This window comes from Carica papaya, chromosome 2 (genome assembly GCF_054855325.1).
Source record: "Carica papaya isolate Zhongbai chromosome 2, ASM5485532v1, whole genome shotgun sequence".
In the NCBI taxonomy this organism is placed as follows: domain Eukaryota; kingdom Viridiplantae; phylum Streptophyta; class Magnoliopsida; order Brassicales; family Caricaceae; genus Carica; species Carica papaya.
The window spans coordinates 17538886-17554506 of NC_142310.1; the positions used below are offsets into that span (position 1 = coordinate 17538886).

At 33.2% G+C, this 15621-nt stretch overlaps 1 protein-coding gene across 8 annotated transcripts in view; it reads right to left on the reverse strand.

The window, feature by feature from the left end:
- Positions 1-15621, reverse strand: part of CYCB3;1 (cyclin b3;1) — a 32758-nt gene that overhangs the window by 15180 nt on the left and 1957 nt on the right. For 7 of the 8 annotated variants that reach the window (XM_088213462.1, XM_088213461.1, XM_088213460.1 and 4 more), the window contains 8 exons: positions 14865-14900; positions 14196-14253; positions 12790-12832; positions 12643-12715; positions 12289-12343; positions 6991-7039; positions 6797-6905; positions 5788-5845 (listed from right to left, as the gene is read on the reverse strand). In XM_088213462.1, the coding sequence (XP_088069588.1) occupies positions 5788-5845; positions 6797-6905; positions 6991-7039; positions 12289-12343; positions 12643-12715; positions 12790-12832; positions 14196-14253; positions 14865-14900 (481 nt within the window). The remainder of the gene's footprint in view (positions 1-5787; positions 5846-6796; positions 6906-6990; positions 7040-12288; positions 12344-12642; positions 12716-12789; positions 12833-14195; positions 14254-14864; positions 14901-15621) is intronic. The other variant, XM_088213463.1, reaches the window with a different exon arrangement.

Genomic DNA, 15621 nt, shown 5'->3' on the forward strand with positions numbered 1-15621 from the left:
AACTTGCATTCTAAAAATCTTCCCTGGCTGTGAATGAGTCAGGATCCCGATAATATGTTTCTTGTAATTTGAAAAAATAAATAAACAAATAAAGACCAAAGCTAGATGGAAGAATTTCAACAAAAGAATTAGAGAATCACAAAAATTAAGAAAAAGATAGCAGCACCCTAAAATCAAACAAAATCATATAATTCTACTAAATCCTTAAAGGCACCATCATGTTATCACTTACAACAACTTTTTAGAGAAGGATATCCCCGATGATAATAAGTAAAGAAATTATCAGAATATTAATCTCCATGTATCATAGAACCTCCTGTCATAAGTTTCTTCTATTTGAAAAGATAATAAATAAAAAGGACCAAAGAAAGATAAAAGGTTTTCCCTTTAAATACGAAAGTTCTTATTAACAATGTCCCTCTTTACTATTGGTCCTATATTATCAACAAGTATCATATGTATAATATAAAACACATTGTATGTTGAGAGTTGCTAATCCACGAACATTTGCAAAATAGTCAAAAAGACATCCCTAAAAGAATCCCTTAGCCTTAGCTCTAACAAAACTATTCTTTCCCAGAGAAAAGATGGAAGGAAGTAACAATTTTTGAAGAGTTAACCATGGCAATCCAACCACAACATGTGTAAACCAGTGAAAAGGACTTTCTAGAATCACTAACTATTCAACCTCAATCAACATAAATAACCATGTTGGCCACACAAAAAACCAAAACTTCTTTGGTGACATTAGAAAAAAGAAGAATGCTACCACTTATGAGACATTTGTACTTGACAGCTTCACTTCTTCTCTGGTCCCTTTCTAACTTAAGAAACCATAGTTGTGCATCTCCTTCCAAATAGGAAGCAATCAACCCAAGTTTCTCTTCTTCATATGCATTGTGATGAAAAAAGTGTTAATATGGGTTCAACCATCCCAAAGGATCTATACAGTTCCATCACAGTTTGAGAATTCCAATTTTGAGCTTTTCTTTCCTCTTTTCTCAGACAAGGTCGGGGATAGAGCTCAAACTCAATTCATCAACAATTCAATGAGATATTCTGTGTCTTATCTTCCCAATATAATTTTATAAAAATCTTAAATTTTTTTTGAAATAATTGTAGATCACCCGTAATCACTTACTTTGATATTAAGTTGGTACTCTCCTGCCCTCTAGATGTAAATTATAAGACCTTGTAAATTAAGTTCATATTGGGGAACACCATAATCTCTTGGTTTCTTCTCCTTTGGTGCCCTGTTGTGACTTAAAAAGCTTGGACATGTTAAAGAGAACCCAACTATCTCCAAAGGTGGAAGATGGAGCTTTCCGAAATTCTTTTTCGTACTTTATTAATTTCAGTACAACTTTTTATGGCTTACAACAAAAACACACTAATTGACACGTGATACAATTGATAATAGATAAGGAAATAAAATGATAAGTAAAAGAGATACAAGAGATACCCACAAGCAAATTGACATAATATGCATAGCTATAATTGGGCATTTAATTTAAAAATAAACCTGAACAAATCATGTAACAAATCAAATCTGTAATTATTTTGTAATTGCTTAGCCCAGTGCCCTTACAATTTTAAACCACACTAGCATCTTAACTGTCATGTGCCTCCTCAAGCCTAGATTGCGATCCTAATGGAAGTTTGAAGACCAAAACCTAATGAAGTAGCATTCGTTGGTTTGGCATGAATAGGTAAACATTCTTTTAAAAGTTTGTATGTCAATGAAAGATTACAGAATCTTTTACTCTATTGGACAACTTTGTAATTTTGCAAACAACCCCATAATTCTTTGAATTTTACATATAGGGTAAATGCATATCCAGCACTCACCCGACAAGGATTATCATAAATGCATTAACCGTGTAGATTAGCATAGAGAGCATCTTTTAAGACACCGATACGAGCTTGATTATGTATAAGTATTTTAGTACTTCCTCTCCATCCATAAGGTATAACACATCATATGTAATTGGAAAAATTACGGTAGCAGTTGGTAAATTAAAAATCTCCCTATTGAATAGGTGGTAGTGACATTTGAATTGGAAGTTCCATGATATCTTCCTCAGTAGTCAGGGTGAAACTGGAAACCTGGGTGTTGTGTCTGACAGATAGGTTATATAGCTAAAGAAATCTGGTAGCCAACAGTTGAACTCCCACCCAAGTGTCTTCCTAAAACAACACTCCAGATCCATCCCCTACATGGACTAAGGTGCATATCACAAACAAAGAATCGACTTCAGGGATTCCAAGGATTTTAGTGAGTAGTGGAACTTCCTATTGTCTTGTCCACTCCCATAGATGTTGTTTATCACCTTGTGCCACAAAAAGTTTGGTTCATGTGAGAAGTGCCATAATCATTTAATCAACAATGGTAAGTTCTTTGATCTAAGATTTCCAATGCCAACTCCCCTGAACTCCTGCAATGACAACACACTTCTCACTTCACCAAGTGATCCATATTCTCCTTCCCCGCTCCTACTCATAAAAATTTCTTATGTGGCCTTCTAATCTTTCAAATACCCCAGTGATAATCCTAAAAATAAAAAATAAAGGAGCATGCTAGAGAGACAAGCTTGGATCAAGGTAATGCTTCATGCTGTCCAGTGTTATAATTTGAAAATCACCAAATGCTGCCTATATGATGAATTGTAATGAAGTTTTACTAAATTACTAGACAAAGCTTGTCTTCAACCTTGCTGGGGAAGGTTTCATCTGCAGAGAGTTGTGGTATATATTCTTTTGGAGTATCAAATTCAACCTTATTATCATTCTTCAAGAAGGGAGAAACAAATGGAGTTCCTCCATGTCCAAGAAAGCACAAGTAGCAATTAATCTCTATTTGGAAGAGGTATATGCTCATAAATGAAAACCAACAGCAATCGTCCCCTTCTGTTTTACCAAAATCTGGTCAAGCTTCCCTTCGAGTTCCTTTCAACCTCAATTTAAATCTACTCAAGTCCTTTCACCCACGTTGCATGGTAAAAGTTATGGAGATGATGGAGATCATGAAAAATTTGAGTATCGGAAAAGAATTTACTTATTTTTGTGATAAAGTGGTGACCAACTGGAAATCTAAAGAGGAAAAAGAAGTGGTAGTGGACTACACACAAGTCGAAAGAGAAGGCTAGCTTGCTGAAATTCCATGGCGAGGTTACTGCATAAAAGGTGTTTGTGAAAAGTTCAAGTAGCAATTGATCTCTCTTTGGAACAGGTATATTCTCATAAATGAAAACCAACAGCTATCGTCCCCTTCTGCTTTACCAAAATCTGATCAAGCTTCCCTTCAAGTTCCTTTCAACCTCAATTTAAATCTACTCATGTCCTTTCACCCAAGTTGCATGATAAAAGTTATGGAGATGATGGAAATCATGAAAAAAATTGAGCAAATTTGGAGTATCGGAAAAGAATTTACTTATTTTTGTGGTAAAGTGGTGACCAACTGGAAATGTAAGGAGGAAAAAGAAGGGGCAGTAGACTATACACAAGTTGAGAGAGAAGGCCAGCTTGCTGAATTGTCATAGGGAGGTTACTGCATATAAGGTCTTTGTGAAAAGTTTGCAAAAAATGATTGCCCTGAAATTCAGATTTAGGAAGAAATTTTTGTTGCTGAGGATGGTTGTTTTTCTTGGAATCAATTGCCTTCTCTAAAAGTAATAGAACCTTCAAAATGGATGTTTATATATATGCTAAGTGTGACAAAATGCCTAAGTATTTCAATTTAAGGATAATTGAACAATGAAAATTTCAATCAGAAAATCAGCTTTCATATGTGATGATGAACATCCTTGGGGACAAGGATGCTTTCATGGGGAGGGTATTGTCAGATCACAACTAATAATAGTTAGCATTTGTTAAAACAATTAGTTAGGTTGTTTAATTAGTTAGGGATTAGTACAAGTAGTTATTTTTCTGTAATGAATCTTGTATCTAGAAAAATATGAATGGAACTTAAAATTTCTCCCTACAACAATCCCTCCTTTCTCTTCTTTTTCCTCATTTGTCTCCTCCTAAACCCTTATTATCTTCTCTTCTTCTAGATTCTTTTTTATTTCTGCAACAATTCTTCTTCTTCTTCCTTCATTTCTTCATAAATCAGGATCAGGTTCTTGACACTCAATAGCCTAAATTTCTAGTATCTTACAATCTACATGAATAATCTAAATATGTTGAAGATTTTAAAGAACAATAACAATAATTATAAAAAAAGAAAAATCTTCTTTAACACAAAATTATTCCAAACTAGTATCTTCTCGTTTTATACCATTTTGTCTCACATGGTGAAAATCCATCCTTAACTTTCTAAGTGAGAAGCATCAGTATTGAAAAGGCAAGGGCATGGTCTTCAAAATCTTCAAAAATTCAAAATTGTTATAATTTCCATACAATCAACAAAAATAAATTGTTTAGTGCAATTATTGTGGATGGAAACAGCTTCAACACGAGCATGAGGCAAAACAAATGAGAAAGGCGCTAAATATGCTCAACATGGATGGAAACAAATTCAAACAGAACCAATATTTCTTGCAATGATAATGTTGTTGCAAAAAGAACTCCAAGCTTCAATTTTCTAACATAGAAGAAGTGTAAGCTTTACTCTTAAGCATACCTTTAAATTCTTGAAATAGATCCCATAATTTGATAATTTGTTATTATAACTGTATTCATACTCAATACTTTTATTTCAAAATAAAATAAAATAAAATAACTGTATTCATACTCAATACATAGCTAAAAGCAAAATGTCTTTACCATTTAGAGAACTCTTAATATATGCAATATCTTCGACATATTGATATTGGACATGCTCACTTGCGAAAATATCTCAATACTCTCTGTGCATCTATGAGGACAAAAAACTTGGTACAATGCCTCATATTATTAGCTAGATTATATGATAGTTGTAACAAAAAATTTTTGGATTCCATGTCAAAGCTATCACTTTTCACCATGATCTTTTGTAAAAGTGATTGTGCATAATTTGACCGAACTAACCTTAAAAGTTGATATAACACATTCAAGTACCCTAGAAACTGGTTTTGAACAGTGAAAAACAAATCTGGAATGACCAAAATTTGTCCAAGTCAAACTAGTATGGCCCAAACTAAGTGAACCAGTCAACAAAAAGAATGAGAAGAACCAGCACAAAAAGCTAAAGAGAATTAAACCTTAAAAAAGAAAATTCTTAGTTCACCATCATCCATGCTCTCTGTCTTTATATAAGCATTAGTCACATCCAATAAGGAAATTGTTAAAACAATAAAAGAAGAAAATAAAGTTTCTATAACTTAAAAAATCTACCTAAATAACCTACATAATTTAATTTACCTAAATAACCTAAGTTTCTAAACTTAAAAAATCTACCTAAACACCTTAAGTAATTTAAAGACACTGGATAATAATAATAACTAAAAAGAACCTCGTTAACACAAAATTGTCGTTCCAAATTAGGATCTTCTTATTATGTATCACATATAAAATGAATTCCAAACATTGATAATTGATTAACTACAACTCAACCTGCCCAAAATAATCTTCCTATTGCATTATAGGAGAGTATCATCAAGACACTGGTAAAAGTAGCCAAAGAATCATATCACTATTTACAAGTATCATCTTTCTACTACATTTCAAATTAGGTCTATAATATCACTTCTTCCATCCAACAGGACAGTTAATGAGGCCAGCTCAGGTACTATTAAATCATAAATATGTAAAGAAGATTGTGCATTGAAAATAAAGAGTATGGAGTGTAATAAATAAGCTGTTTACCTTTATAGATTTCCTTTGCAAAGGACGAGTACCTACATTGATCTGAGCGCTAGAAGCCCTGATCAAAAATTTACAAAGTAAAAATTAATAATTGGAGTTTTCTTTTTTCGATTGAAATCTGAATGTAACTTCTATTTTCCTTTCTCCAAGGGTGTAGAAAAAAATATTTATACATCCACTTCTCAGTTTTAAAGAACCAAATCACCTTCAACAAGATCATGTCCGAATAGAAATTAAAGAGTTGGACAAGAATTTAATTCTAGAGCTAAGCTTCAATTAAGATGTCAGCCTTTGAAGTGCTACAAAATTCCAATTTCTATTGAAGCAATTGAGGATGCACTTGATCGGAAAACAACTTCTCCCATTGCCACCGAAGCTTGTCTAGCACAAAGAGAGAGGTTGAACGAGAAGAGACTACAAATTGTGCTTTCTGTATTACATAGAAATTGGGCAGCTATCATTTTTGTCACTAGGGTTTTTTTTCAGTTGTTCTGAATAATCCTTTTTGCCTTTTGCTTCATTTTCCTTTTTGGAGTATGTCTTGTTCTCCATACATTTAACTATCCTATTCCTGTCTTAATATACTTCTTCTTCTATCAAAACAAGAGAAGATCAATTTAGGCATCACAACTTATGGACAACTAATCTCAGTAAAGAGATTAATAGCATCGGTACCATGTACAAATTATGGATAAATAGTCCTAGTAACGAGGCTTAGTTTACACCTAATGTACTATTATTGATTACAGAAACATAAATGCAACACACTCATAACTTTAAAACTAATTAGTATACAAATGAAACTATATAAAGTGATTTGTAGTGAAACACTGAAAATTGTAGTTTATTAAATACTACAAAGAATTTGTCCCTTTATCTGGATTTAAATTGTTAAATAATTAGTCATGGAAATTGAAAGAAATTACGGGCATTTCATACATGAAAAGAGAAGTCAAAAGTTTCATGAGTATTATTTGCATTCAGACAGACCCAAAGCATTACAACTTACACCAAGAAGCCATCACTTGCTTGGTTCCTCCAAATATTGCTCTTAGCATTACTTGTTCCAGCCATGACTTTCTTATTGACTTTAGTATTTACTGAAGCAAAGGACCCTACTGCAAATTGGGGTAAAGAAAAAATACCTGTAAGTCTTCAGTGTCATGCACTTGAGAAGATTTTGAGAAAAAAATCTGTACTTACTTTGAGCGCCACTAACTTCTCTCACTTTTTCTTTTCTTGTGACATTTTCCTGTATCAAGAAGGAAAAAAATTCAAAATATTCAACTTATCTATATTCTGAAGGACTCAAAATTATAGAAAACAAAATTCCAAAATATTCAACATATCTATATTCTGCAGGACTCCATGTTGGAAAGTATACTTGTATAATAAGTAGGGTAAAGAGTATAGCAATATATCCCTCTCTTGTAATTAATAAAAAAAGTCGAGACCTATTTTACAAATCCTATTCGATTTTTATTGTCAAAATAAGAAAATTCTAAAAGGTGTCTCATAGCTGGCCAACTCTTCCCAGCCGCTGGCCACCAGCAACCAAAACTTTATCGCCAGCAGCTGCAGCCAAGTCGTGCTTTACTCAATTGCTCCAGCCACATCCACCACCTTGTTGTAGCTGCAAGTCAGCCACAAGCAGTTGTATGGTCAAAAGCAGCCCAAAATAGCCGTTCAGCCGCCAACCACCCAAACCATCCCTACACAGCCTTTATCTGGCCAGCCTCACCTCAGCGGCACAACCAATCTCCTCTGCCGTGTGCCTAGCAGCCTGCACAGTACACTGCAACCCTTCCTTGAGCAGCCCATTTATCTGCCTTTGTTGCACCTTGCACAATTGCGTCACCTTAATCACTAGATTATACAACTCTTCATACTGAAGCTCTAGCCAATATCGGAATTTACCACTCAATCTACCGGTACATAGGAAAATCAGCACAGAACAACAATTAATTTTAGCCAACCCAGGCTACCTACCGCTTCAATAACAAGGATTACCTAAATCATTCACAATTGATTCAAGCCACTCTCAAGAGTAGAGGAAAATTAAGTCATCTCCTAGGCACTGGATCAAAACTGAGAGATCTCATTTTTTATTTTTTTTTTAAATAAAAGTGTGGAGTTATATTGATGTTAGAGTGCCAAGGGGACACAACCTATTTACAATGTATTTACAAGTCGATTAAACTATCGACAACAATACCAAAATCATGAAAACAATTGATGTTATGACCTAAAATAATGGAACCAAAATAGTGAAACCTGTTATCAATGAGATTGTTAAAATCAAGTTCTATTCCTTCAAAAGCTTGATTGTTTCTCTCTTTCCAAAGGACCCATATTATGGTGAGTGGAATTAATCTTAACATTTTGCTCTTACTGCTGAAGTCTTCCCATGCTAGGAGTTCAGCATGAATGTTGTTGTTCATGACCCAAGATAGCCCCATAAGACTAATAATGGTGTTCCATAAGTGCTGTGAAACCAAACAGCCTAAAAGCAGGTGGTTACAAATTTCAAAATTGTTCTTACAAAGGAAACATCTATTGACGATCATGAAACCTCTTTTCATTAGGTTGTCAAGAGTAAGAATGCGGCCTTTTGTAGCTTCCCAAGCAAAAAATGAAATTCTTGGAGTTGCACCCGATTTCCATATTATGTTGGAAGGGAAGCTAATGTTGTCCTGATTAAGATTGTCCGCTAAGTGGTTGTAGAGAAATCTGACAGTAAAAGTATCATTTTTGAATAGTAGTCACTTTAGGTTATCCTCCCTGTCATAAACTTGAATTGAAGACAGAGTCTATAGTGATGATAAATATTCCTCTAACTCCCATTCTTATAAATTTCTAAATACTGACACCTATCAAAAGCCCTGTTTGTTAAGAACTGCAGAGTCTTTAACCAAAATATTTTTATCCCTACCAATAGCATAAATAAGAGGGAATCTTGTTTGAAGAGTAAACTTATCATGCCATATGTCTGATCAAAATCTTATTTTGTTGTCATTCCCAATAACCCAACTATAGTGTTGTAGATTGATACTGTTTAGTTTCTAGATGTTCTTCCAAAGACTCGAACCAAATGTGCTATTTTTAATTCTAGATTAATCATGATAGTCACTGTTGAACCATTTGCACAATATGATTGATTTCCATAAACAATAATAACCTTCCTTCCAGAATCTCCAAATCCATTTTCCAAGAAGGGCCTTGTTAAGTGTAGTTATAGATCTCAAGCCCAAACCACCATCTTTAATAGGTTTCTTGATTTCTTTCTAGTTTACAAGGTGAATTTTCTTATTGCTACTATTTTCATCTCCCCAGAGAAAGTTGTACTGAATGAATTCCAAAATGTTGGCAATACAAGTTGGAATGCTGAACACTGAAAGGAGATAAATAGGGAGATTAGATAGGGTGCTTTTAATGAGAGTTAAACGTCCCCCCTTTGATAGGAATTTTCTCTTCCAGTTGGCAAGTCGGTTTTGAAATATATCAATGATCGGATTCCAAACTTTGTCTTTGTGTTTGGCCCCAAGGGGAGCGCCAGAATCTCATTTTTTATGCTTGGGATGAAGAAGATTCTATGATTATGGCCTAACTTTGAAACTATATAGCACCAGAGATCAGTAAACCAGTTATATGTCTGCCTAGAGCAATAGACATTTAGGATTCAATTCTGAAAACATTTTTCAAGAGAAAAGATGTCGCCCAAATATATAATTTGACCGTCAAGGTTTGGACAATTAAGCAAGGCTATAGGACAATCATAGAGTACTCAAACCTTCTATAAATTATATGACAGGAGTTTGATTAATACATAGCATCACTATAGAAAACAGTAAATACGCAACCGTCTTGAAAATATTTGTTAAGAAATATAGGGTATGCTAAATTATGGCATGACTCAATGAGAAATATGATCATATGAGAGTCCATATCATAATGAAGGAATTGATATCATATCTGAACGAGGTAATATCCCTAATCAGTACAAAGGAAGGTAAAAAGTGAGTTACGCTTGAATCTACACAACACAGGGATCCGCAATGGTAATTAAAGGTTGTAAACCACGACAATTAGGTAAGGAACCAAATCAAAGTGAGACTTCGATTGTTGGCAAGAAAAACAGGGATATTCTTTAGAGTACCTTATTCAAAAAACCAAAGCACACCAAAGAAAAATGTTAGAAGCTTCATGAAAAACCTACCACCTCAAGTAAATACTGGGGATATAAGAAAAATTAGGAACAGACACATAGCCCAAGAGGAGAAGAATAGAAAAACCTAGTATTTTAAGGCAGAAATTGAATGACTATGAATCCGACTTAAGCAGCTTGAAAACCTAAAGGTACAAGCCTCATGGCACACTCAACTATGTTTCCTATTTCCTATAGTTTAAATGGCCCAGATAAATCCTTTGCATTATCATGAATAGTGGACTCATAAGCCATCAACCACATGACAAATTCCCCTAAATGTTTTGACATTCATACTCCGTCTCTCAGCAATAGGAAGATTACCACAGCTGATAGTTCACTAACCACAGTAGTCATGTTAATGTCACATATCTGAAGTCCATTAGAAGTTCTAACTACATTTTTCTCGAGGTATAAGTCACAAACAACCTTATACCTCATGTCTTTGGGTGTGTTGACTATATTTACATAAATCAATATCAAATATGGAAACTCGACCCTAGGGCAATCGAGTGTTTTTTCATGGGATATTCCTCTACCAAAAAAGGATACAAGTGTTGCCACCCATCAACTATGAATTTTTATGTGTCAACTGATGTGATTTTTGTTGAAACCGAGTTCTTCTTTGACCAACTTTATCTTTAAAAGAAGATTATATAGAAGATAAAGGAGACTAGGTGACTTAACGAATATATCCAGATATAAGAAATTGACTATCAAGAAACCTTTGCACTGGTTGCAAAGATGAATACAGTATTCATTCTACTATTCCTAACTGCTAACTTTAATTGGCAGTTACAGTAGTTTGATGTAAAAAATATATTCCTACACGGAGAATGGGAAGAGAAATTTTATATTGGAGTTTTCTCCCGGGTTTGTCAAAGGAGGAGAGAAGAATAAGGTATGCAAGCTTAAAAAGATGCTGTATGGACTTGAACAATCTTCCCAGGCAGAGTTTGGGAGATTTGTCAGAGTAATGTTACCCATGCACTATAAATAGAGTCAGAGATGTCATACCCTATTCATCAAGCACTAGGAGGCTGGGGGAAGCCACAATACTACTGGTATATTTAGATGATATTATTGCTATAAGGATGATGAAGAAGAGAAGATAGCTCTCAAGCAACGTCTAACAAAAGAATTTTAGATCAAGAATTAGGAATACTAAATACTTCATCAGGATAGAGGTGGACTACTCTAAGTCTGGAATATTTATCTCCTAACAAAAATATATTACAAATCTTTTGAAAGAAACTGGCAAGCTAGCGTGCAAGTCTGCCTATACACCAATTAATCCCAATCACAAACTGGGATTAACAAAGGAAGATCTCAAGGTGAACAAGAAAATGTACCCGTGACTAGTGGGGTAACTTATATATTTATCATATACAATGCTAAACATACCATATACAATGAACGTAGTGAATCAATTCATGCACATTCCTAAAGAAGTGCGTTTGTAATTTGCCTATTGAATATTCCACTACTTGAATGACACTCCAAGAAAGGAAATCATGTTCAAAAGAAATAATGAGTTGCTTATTAAAGTATTACTAATGCTAACTATGCAGGTTCATTAGTCGATAGAAGGTTACATCCAGAACTGCACTTTTATCGTAAGAAGCTTAGTTATTTGGAGAAGTAAGAAACGGGATGTAGTATGTCAATTCAATGCCGAATCAGAGTTTAGAGTTATGGCTCAAGGGGTGTGTGAACTCCTGTGGTTGAACATGATTCTGGAAGATTTGAAGATTCAGTAGAATTGACCTATCAGACTCTATTGCGATAATAAGTCAGCAATTAATATTGCTCACAAGCCCATACAACATGATTGGACAAAATATATTAAAGTTGATCGACACATTATCAAAGAAAAGTTGGATAGTGGACTGATATGTACTCCATACATGTCCAATACTTTGCAACTTGCTGATGTATAAACCAGGGGGTTGAGTAATCTTGGATTTCAAACTATTATTAACAAGCTAGAATGAATAATATCTATTCATCAGTTTGATGAAAAATATTGGGAAGTATACTTATATAATAAGTTGGGTAAATGGTATATTACTAATATACCGCTCTCATGTAATTAACAGGGTTTCTTTTTTCATTGTTTATAAAACCTGTATATGTAAAGCTCTATTTATTCAATGAAAATACAATTCATTCTTCCACACCCAAAACTGTATAAAACAAAATATGATAAAACATCAAACAATTGTTTTGTGATTAGTTTTTATATCTACATAATATTTTGCAGAAAATAGAAAAAGAAAATGAATCAGAAATATAACCTCCACACTTGGATTGCCTACTTCACTCATCCTCTTCAAAGCTTGCAAAGACTTCCTTCGAGCATAAATGGATGACATAAGAACCAAAACACAGTAGATATAGAAACTATTCTCAACCAATAAGTCAGATAATCTACAGAAAATCAATCAAATCTTGTGGGGATAACCAAATTTTCGTATCCCTAAGATTTTAAAAAAATAATAATTTCTTCATAATTAAAGGTCAGATAAAGATGAAGCAAATACAAGAGCATGAGGAACCTGTACCAATTTCAAAAAACTTCTCTAATTAAAGATCAAAATCTAAGTTTTAGGTGGAGTCATGCAAGAAAATAAAAATAAAAAGCTAGAAACCTTTCAGTAACAGCCTTGGCATTCCCGCTCTTGGTCCTTTGATCATCTAAACCAACCTTTACATCTTTGGTACCTGTGTTACCCCAAGCCAGTAAATAATAAAGAATGAGTTTAAGACATTAAAGTTTCTAAAATACAGAAACTTGCCTATCTTAGAGGTAAGAGCCTGACCATACTCCCTCTCCGTTCGCTGTAAAGAAAGAGTGAAAAGAAAAATCATTCACTTTCATATTCCATAAAAAGGACAAACAGGATGAGAATGAGGGATGGTGATATTAGCTGGCCATGAGAATAAGCATTTCTCATCATGGTACTGTACAAAAAGCAAAGGCATGATTGAAATGTTATAAGTCAAGTATCAACATAACTAAACCACCTCATTTTATTTTTCCAGGCAATATATTATTGTGGGGGTTATAGTCCCACGATCATTGATAGGATGGTGATATTGGCTGGCCATGAGAATAAACATTTGTCATCATGATGCTATAACAAAAAAGCATAACTGAAATGTTAGAACTCAAATATAACCATAAATAAACCATCTCATTGCATTTTGTCCAGACATTAAATTATTGTGAGGATTACAGTTCTAAGATCTTTTGTAGTATAAATTTGCTTATGCTTTCTATCAAAACAAAATGTATAATGCATGCCTTCAAAGGATTAATTTAACCCTACTTTTATAATTTAAAGGCCATGTGTAAATTTCTTGAAATCAATTTTCATTTTCTTGAAACTTTTTCCAAAAGAACTCTGCTATAGAGGGATAAACTAACCCTCCCTAAGACAAGCTCCAAGTACTTACCACCAATATCTCCAGTTATAATTTACCTCCCTGATCAAACTTCTCTTCTTATAAGGTAAAGATACTTGCTTTCTATGTAGTAAACCCTAGTCAATTGGTATTCTCATAAGAATCACAAAGAATAAAAGATCAGATTCTTCTATAAGTGGAGCATTTCATCATGACTGAAATTAAGGTATTGACATGATTCACCATATCTTTTTTATTAAGGTATTGACATAATTCACCATATCTTTTTTAAAGAAAAAGAAATATTATTAAGGAAATGAAAAGAGAACACACAATGCCAGAAGATAAAATAGCCTCTTATAGCCTTCTAAATGAAATCCACTATCTCTAAAAAACAGTCATTAGACTGATATTAAAATAATGTAACAGCTAAAGCAAGCAAACACTCATATGCTCTTGCATTTATGCATTATGGTAGCATAAAAGTTATGGAACGTTTGTGGTAATTTTTATCATGTTTAAATGGGCTGCAAACCAGAGAAAGGAAAAAATTATTGCACAATACCGAATTCCAGCCATCCTACTCATCAATGGTTTTGCAACACTCTGGCCAAAACCTAGCTACGGATGGAACTACAGTTAATTTTCATGCGTATATATTACTAGAACATGCCGAAAAGATTATTTTATCCTTTCTAGCAATAACTACTTAATCAAAACAGAAGTCATTTATAAGATCAATGGATAAGGAAACAACAAGCTATAAACAAAGCATAAACTTATCATGCATCCTGACCATGATAGATTTTCGCAGTGATACATTCAGAGCTCTAGAACCTGGACCGACTGATACCCTAAAAAGATAGAAAAATCAAGAGTCAAATAAGTAATACTATCATAAAATATCAATAAAAATATAAAGGCAAGAGAAGGTATAAAAATTATTCTTCTAAAATTTTTTTCTTTAAGCAAATAAGAAACATAATATACAATGAAACATCTTCTAACCAGTTTCTTTCGCTAAGTACCACCTGTCTCCCTTTTATGAGGGAGATCCAAAGTTAAGAACTGACAAGGTCAGGACATTTAAAATATTTTGTGTTGGCAGTCTGGTAATTTTACTACGTACAAAAATCAAAAATATTATGTCAAAACAATTCAACTCTCAATAGGGAAAAAAAGAAAAGGAAAGGTTAGTTTGTTATTTACAATAGATACATTAGTAATTCAGTTCCCATTTAAATAAAAAGAAAATTCTTCTGTTAAAGAAATAATTCAAAAAATTACTACAGAAGAGAGAAATAAAAACTCTAAGACAGTGCAACAATGATAAAATTTGTTATCCTGACAATCAAGACACAGAAAGACACACTAGTCAAACTATAAAACCACAAACCAGAAGAATGTTACTTCTAAGACAAGTATGATACTAGTGACAATTAGCACTTTTTAATAATAACCGTACCTTTGGCTAATCACACTTCCTTCATTCCTACCCATACTGCATAGCAAATGTGAGATTAAAGAAAAAAAAAGTCATTCCTTCTTCTTTGTAAATTAAAGAAATAAATGGAGAAAGAAAAAAAAGAAGAGGAACTCCTTTTTTCAGCATATAAGGCAGTAATTCATAAATTGGGTTAATCAATAATTTTTTTTCCAAGAGGGAAACACTTTTTTTTTCTGAGAAGAGATTGTAACAATGTTTTTACCATAATGCCCCTCTAGAATTCACAAAACTCTAATCCACATTCTTCCTCTAAAATCTCAAATGTACACTTAATTCTGCTATTAATTAATATCTCACAAATTGCATTACTAAAATATAGCAAAACTGTGTCGTATTTGTATTGTATAAAAATTTGTTAGTTTATATTTGTATTCTTTAGAATTTAACAATGATGAAAGTTTTTTGAAATAATTAAGATTAATTAGAGTGAAAAGGAAAACACGATAATGACATTTTAATTAGAAATATTAAATCGTCCTTTTTAATCATTTTATGAACTTTTAACTAATGAGTATTCTTTCTTCCAAACACTCAACTAATTAGTTGGAACTGTAGATCAATAACAATGCACTCAACAAAATGTATAAAAATTTATTTTTTAGGCACTTATGAGTTAAATGAGCTTAAACCTCCATATGCATATAAATACAAAAGGCAATCAAAAGGCACTATATATATCAAGAAACAAGAAAATGGAACTTAAAATTCAGAAAAT